The sequence below is a fragment of the Dipodomys ordii genome, unplaced genomic scaffold (genome assembly GCF_000151885.1).
Source record: "Dipodomys ordii isolate 6190 unplaced genomic scaffold, Dord_2.0 Scaffold271, whole genome shotgun sequence".
NCBI lineage: Eukaryota > Metazoa > Chordata > Mammalia > Rodentia > Heteromyidae > Dipodomys > Dipodomys ordii.
The window spans coordinates 23,182-30,498 of record NW_012267487.1 but is presented as its reverse complement, the minus strand read 5'-3'; the positions used below and the strand labels follow the sequence as shown (position 1 = coordinate 30,498).

Sequence of the window (7,317 nt, the reverse complement as noted above, 5' to 3'; positions counted from 1 at the left end):
AAAGCTGCTTCCTGGTGAAGCTTTGGGAGAGGAAATAACTGGTATAGCCCAGGACAGGCTGATTAGAAGTAGTCAAGAAAGTAGTTGAGTGAATCTCCAGAATAGTAAATATAAATCAATCAATCAATAATTTACAGAAACACTTTATGGGAATCTACCAGGTTGGGTGCCTAGAAGTTGCTCCCTGGGATCAGTTCTGGTGAAAGCAGTTATTCCCTTGAAGCACTAGCACTTTGGAGCCTATGACAGGCCACCAGTGTGGCTACCCCAGTTTCTAATGATGGAGTCAAGCTTTTCTTTCAGGACTCCAGAAACTGAAGCATCTTCTTTAAGGTTAAGCTCTGGCTCCCAGGTCCAGAGCCTTTTTCTCAAGTCATAGTGCCTAGAAATGAAAGGGATTCAGTTGGGCTGTGTGTGTGTGTGTGTGTGTGTGTGTGTGTGTCTGTCTGTCTGTCTGTCTGTTTGTCTGTCGGTGCCTCTGTGTGTGTGTGTGTGTGTAAGGAGTTTACATTCCACAGCTGTGAGTGAAAAGCTAATGCTGCCGCTGTCTAGATGTGTGCATTCAGCCAGAGTTCCACTAGTCTTATTCAGAATGGTTGGGGTTGGTTGGGATTGGGGTTGGTTGAATGCATGGCCAACTCCCCTGGTCTCAAAAAAATGCTTATAACTTTAAAAGTGGATGTTGTGGTTAAAAGGCAGAACATACTGAGCTCATTATCCACTCAGCAAACATCAGTATCTGCTGCTTTAGTGCCATTCTGTCTCTCTCATGTGTGCTCATGCTCTCACACTAGCTCTCTCCCTCATTCTCTTAAGAATCAATTCAGTCTAAACACTCACCTGCTTTGGCTCTTGGGTACTCTAGTTCATCCCGACTTTATTAACAGAATCTTTTTTTCACTTCCAATCTGCAGGGAGCCAGGGCAAACGCCATTACAAGATGGCGCCCACTTCCTTGCAGCTTTGAGGTAAACAACTCCATATTAGGCAGTGCTTGGCGGGACTGTGGGTCCTGGGCTTTGCGCATGCGCGAGCCACGTAGAGTCCCCAGCCAATCCCGTGGCACCTGGTGACGGTGAAAGGCAGATGACCAATGATAGAACGACCCGTGTTCCTATTCCCTATATAAGCGGCCACATTTTCGTGTAAGGGGTCTCTCGCTCAAGCTCTCCTAGCAACTCAAAAGATCTCCAATAAAGTGTGATCTGAGAAGACTCCTGGTGTGGTGGTCGTCCTTCCTTGCTGGTCGAGAAGGCGTTCGCCGCACCAATCTGCAATTTTATCATGGCTTCCTTTAGTTATGACTACTCTGCTCTCTTTTCAGTTTACCAAGCCCTCAAAAGTCACTTCCCAGGATAATAAGCACAAGAAATGTAAAGTCTTCAGAGAAACTCTTACCCTCTAGAGATTTGTCCTTTTGAAACATTATCCCTAAAAACACTCTGCAAGAAGCATTCTACGTGAAAACACTACATCCAGAATGAAGATTTGAAAAATACAAAAACTAAGGTTCAGCATATAAAGCTTAATGTTTTAAAAATGAAAAAAAATCATTCAAAAAATGAGTGGATCCAAAAATGGTGGTACCTATACACAACGGAATTTTACACAGCCATTAAAAGAATAATATTATGTCATTTGAAGGAAATGGATGGACCTAGAACAAATCATGTTAAGTGAGGTAAGCCAAGCTCAAGAGACAAACAGTATGTGTTTTCTCTCATACATGGAAGCTAGATCTAAAATACACTGGGATATAATAAATTATACCAATGTTTAGGCATTCACACACAGTGAGACCAAAAGAAGACACTATTAGGAGAGGAACACAAAGGCACAAAGCCTATGTGCATCTGATCATACAAAATTATATTTATTGCAATGAACTCCAGAAAATAGAAAAAAGAGATTTTTTTTTTTGGTCCGGTCATGGGGCCTGAACTCTGGGCCTGGGCGCTGTCCCTCAGCTCTTCAGCTCAAGGCTAACGCTCTACCACTTGAGCCACAGCATCACTTCCGGCTTTTTTTTCTTTTTGCTTATGTGGTGCTGAGGAATCGAACCCAGGGCCTCAGGCATGCAAGGCAAGCGCTCTACCACTGAGCCACCTTCCCAGCCCGAAAAAAGAGATTTTTTTAAAAGAAAATGAAAAATTCACAATTGTTCAAACCATAAACTTTTCCAAAATGATGAGTTTGACAGAAAACAGAATGACTCTTCTTGTTGATGATGCCACAAAACAAAGTTAACAGTCAAAAGAAAATAGCTGTAACGATTCAAACCAATAACAGGTTAAGACTTATAAGGAGCTTCTACAAATCAACAAGAAAAGATAAGATATATGAGAGTAACAGAAAAACAGAAGGGGCAAACTTAATGAACAGGTAACTCACAAAGCAGAAATTCAAGTGATTCATTCATTCAAGAAACCATGCTGATTCTGATAGTGAATAGAGTAATGATGCATTCTCAGTCCACTCAAAATCCTGGTGAAGAGCTAGAGATGCTTAATGGTAGCACATTTGCCTGTTATGCGCAAGGGTCTGGGTTCAACAATCCAAATTCCCATGAATAACAAATATCACCAAAATGTCCCTAAATATCTATTTAATATGTCAGTATTATGTATTAAAACACTATTTAATAGTAGTGAACTCATAAGAGGACATGTTTGCCTGTAGAATAGGACAATGCAATAGTATGTGTCAAACTGAAATTTCTGGATAAAGATAATAAAATGGAATAAGCTGAAAAACACACAAAAGATGTCAAGTATACCTCTAACAATGATCATAATAAAAGAAAATGGGTTAAATTTCAATAAAAAGATAAAAGTTATCAAGTTTACACACATATACACAGTTACTTGTATGTTGGCATGAGTGTAAGGAAAAATAATTCAAAGTGTTTTAATGCATTGGAATGAATGAAGATATATACAAGGAAAGTATTAGCCACAGATATTTTATATTATCATGTTTATTAACTCTAAGATGCTGTGGATTGTGAGATATACATTTATTTTATGTACTCAAAAGAAAGAGACAACACAACTTTGATACAATGCTTTCTTCTTTTTTCATGAGAAATGTTCAAGTTTTTTTGCAATTTAAAAAACCAGTTTATGAGTACAACACATCTTGGTCAATGTCTTAAGAACCAGTGGAGGTGATAGAAACAGAGTAGAGTAGTACAGGGGAATAGAAACAAGAAGCTTCTTTTCAACAGCTAAAACTTGTTTAGTAAAATTAATAAGCACACTTAAAATTTTTAAAAAATTTATTAAGCAGATATTTTTCATATTTTTCATGTTTTTTCATATTTATTTCAATTTATTATTCAAATTATTTATTTCAATTTTTATTTTTTCATATTTATTCAATTTATTAAGCAGATATGTTTCATATGTATATTTCATACATTTTTCATATGTATTTCATATGTTTCATATGTTTTTACTATAGTAAAATATTGTAGTACATGTCCAATAAATACTAAGAGAAAATGCTGTAAGTTGTAGACATTTATTAAAAATAAAAATCAAAGGAAACAACACAAATTATTAAAGGGGTTGAGCTCCTTCCGCTAGAAAAAGTCCAGGTAGTGTCAGAAGTGTTAGGTGTATTCATAGCTCTTTGTTTGGTAGCCATCTACCCCATCTGGTCCAAGAGCACCTCAGTTAATGCCCATCAATGCAGGGCAATTGTTAACAGAGGCTCTATCCTTCCTTTAAATGCAGTGGTCACTCAACAGCTCTAGGGAACTCATTTACACAGAGAAAGACAGGGGAGAAACAAGTCAACTTAAAAAAAACAGAATTAATTTTATTGTAAAGGTAATGTTCAGAGGGGTTACAATTACATAAGTAAGGTAATGAGTAAATTTCTTTTTGAACAGTGTTACCCCCTCCCTCATTTTCTCCTCCTTTCCTTCTCTCACAAACCCGCCTCCCAAGTTGTAAAGTTCATTTCCAACATAGTGTCCAGTGAGTATCGCTGTTGCATTGATTCACCTTTTGTCCCACTGGTTCTGTGTTTTCCTTTCCCTTCCTCCAACCAGATAAACTTATATACAAGACAAAGAATACCAAAATCAGAAACAGTGACCACAGGAAATAAACTAGAAAGGAAAATTATGCTAGACAAGAGCAATAACTCGCAAACAGTACACTAAAAAAGAAAAAGAGAAAATGACAACAAAAAAAACCCTCTTTTTTCCATAACATGGAGTTCATTTAGATTATCATCATTTTATATGGTCATATATACATAGCTATTGGACTATTGTAATCCTCTGCTAGGACTATCCTAAACTAATTATTTCAAATGACGGAAATCATGGAGCCTATGTTTCTTTGGGTCTGGCTTACTTCACTTAATATGATTTTTTCCCCAAGTCTTTCTATTTCCTTTTGAATGAGGCTGTGTCATTCTTTCTGATGGGAGCATAGAATTCTATTGTGGATATATACGACATTTTCTTGATCCATTCATCTACTAAGGGGCATCTGGGTTGATTCCATATCTTAGTTATGGTAAATAATGCTGCAATGAGCATGGTGGTGCTGGTAGCTTTAGTGTGGCCTTGTTTGTGATCATTTGAGTAAATGCCCAGGAGTGGGATTGCTGGGTCATAGGGAAACTCTATATTTAGTCATTTAAGGAACCTCTATACAAATAATAACAGATGCTGGCAGGGATGTGGCCAAAAGGGAACACTGTTCATGGGGATGTAAACATGTTCAACCACTCTGGAAAGCCTATGTTTTTATAGGAACTATGGGAAAAATAGCATCAGGGAGTGTTGTGTTGTCATCAAGAAAAATATCATATCAAACAGGTTACCTAAGGGCAGAAAGCAGAGATGTCAGCAGAGGGTCCCTGGAAATTATTGGTATGCTTCAGAAAACAATATCTCTATTTTTCCAAAACAGAGGGACAAGTAAAAATATGACTAAAATATGCAAAGTCATAACAGGACTATACAAATTATTAATATCAATTGATATAATATATGAACAAACTTTGTTAAGAAAGATTGGGAAAAGGACAACCCTTCAAAATAAATAACCTTTTCATGGGAAAAACTCACAGGGGGTTCACACAAACCCTAGCCAGTTGTGGCAAAGGGATTTTTGAGCTGTCTGTGTTACTGTCTTGTGTTCCTATGCACTGAAATATGGACTAAACTTCCTATTAATGGCATCCTGTTTGTTTCTCCTTACTTCCCTCCTCCACCCCTGCTCCAATGTTTTCCCAGTGAACTTGCTGATTCCTTTCAGGAGTAAAAGACTTTTTGTAAGACTATTTTATAAACTGTAAATTTTCTTATAAATGCAAGAAATCAATATCATGACCATAATTTCTTACTACTGTAATAAAAGTGACAATGAGAGGAGAAAAAATATTCCAAAAAACTCACTCCTCTGGAGACACAGTGCTAACACTTTAGATGAAAGCATTATAAACAATAAGGCATCAACAGTTCTTCATCCAGCCAGCTCAAGAATACAAACTTTACTGAAAGAGAAGCCAAACTTAGGGAGCAGGACTCAGTTGCCTTTTTGGTCTCTCCTTTTTGTTGTAACTTCTGTGTTTCTTTTAGTTGTTAGGTTTCAAAGGGTCTTGATACAACACCACAGAGCAATGTATCTGAAAATCCGGAGATCTGGACATAAAATGAGGCAGTTATCATCCTCATTCTCAAGTGATGCCTTATTGGGAGCAGGGGGAGGGCAAGTCATCCTTGAATTGAGCTAAGATTTTATTGGATTTCCCTTTTAACCTGGTTTCTGTTCTTGAAAATTGGGCACAATTGTGACAATTCTGCCTCTTCTTGTTGGGTGGATTTGAATGACCATGTCATCCAGACTTCAAGAACTAAAATGGAGGAAGCAAAGGCAGGATTCTCTTCATGGGAAGCATTCCCCAACATCAGACTGACCTTAATGCACTGCAGTCAATTCAAAGTCAGTAATGTAGGTCTGCCCCAATTCTTGGGTCATAAAGAGTGGACAGCCCCCTTTGGAGCAAATGCCAATGAACCAGCCAGGGAAGGCCACAGACTCAAAGGCTGAGGTCCTGGCACTCACACTGTGGTAGAAAAGAAAGGGCTTCACAGGCTCTGTTTGGTTGTACAGCTCCATTATGGTCCCTTCCTAGAGGATGAAAAGGAGATCCCAGTGGAAAACATTACTGCCAGAATAGTTCCACATTCCCTTGCCTACTAATATTCCTGTCCAAAGTCACATTCCCCATTCTCTTAAGCAAGCCTGGACACATCTGGTGGTGGAGATGAGCCACATATCTCAGTGTTCTTAATGTAAGCCTCTGAGAGAAGATACTGACACCAAAGTTTCTGAAATGACAAAGCACTGGTTTAGCTACTGTCTCTTGCCTACAAAAGGAGAAACCCAAAGAATATTTACAAAATAGTTGCCATGAAATTTGATAAAAATGTAAACATTTTAGTCAGATCTCTCCAATCATAGCACTATTGATATTTTGGATGGGACAATTCTTTGTTGTCAGGTTCACAATTCTCTGTTGTGCTTTGGAGGATGTTGAATAGCATTTCTGTCTTCTACCAGGTAAACACAAGTAGCATACCATAGTCTCTTGTTGTGATAACCAAAAGGATCCAGATGTTGTCAAATGAGCAAATTATCACTAGGTGAAAACCATTATTTTATGTCTTTCCAACAAATACAGTGTCTGCCTATACTTGTTTACCAAAAATGTTGAGAGTCTTCCTAGAATGCCCAGAGGACTAGTTTAATTATTTCATTATAATCTATAGTAATTTAGCAATGGGAAAATCACAATTGTTAAAGATGTTTGCAATAGAGATTTCTTTGTTCACTTAATATTGTGACTATGTTTTGTCAGTTGGACATTTTAAGATGACAGGATATGGTAGTGAATGCTTGTAATTCCAAGGGAGACTGAAGCAGGAAGATCTTAAGTTTGAGGCAAGCCAGGGTTACACATTGAATTCAAGGATAGCATGGGTTATATAGTGAGACACTGCCTAAAAGGGAGACAGACAGACAGAGACAGCGAGAGCTTTTAAAAAGATAAAAGAAAAGGCTGGGTGCCGGTGGCTCACACCTGTAATCCTAGCTACTCACAAGGCTGAGATCTGAGGATCACAGTTCAAAGCCAGCCCTGACAGGAAAGTCCGTGAGACTCTTATCTTTAATAAATTACCAGAAAACCAGAATTGGGCTATGGCTCAAGTGGTAGAGCTCTAGTCTTGAGCTGAAGAACTCAGGGACAGCACCCGGGCCCAGAGTTCAAGCCCCATGACCGGCAAAAAAA

General features: G+C 38.3%; 1 protein-coding gene across 1 annotated transcript in view; it reads right to left on the bottom strand.

Moving 5' to 3' along the window:
* Positions 1 to 5,942: 5,942 nt before the first annotated feature.
* Positions 5,943 to 7,317, bottom strand: part of Il36a (interleukin 36, alpha) — a 3,393-nt gene continuing 2,018 nt past the window's right edge. Inside the window, exon 4 of the mRNA XM_013036319.1 lies at positions 5,943 to 6,155. Coding sequence (XP_012891773.1) covers positions 5,943 to 6,155 — 213 coding nt within the window. The remainder of the gene's footprint in view (positions 6,156 to 7,317) is intronic.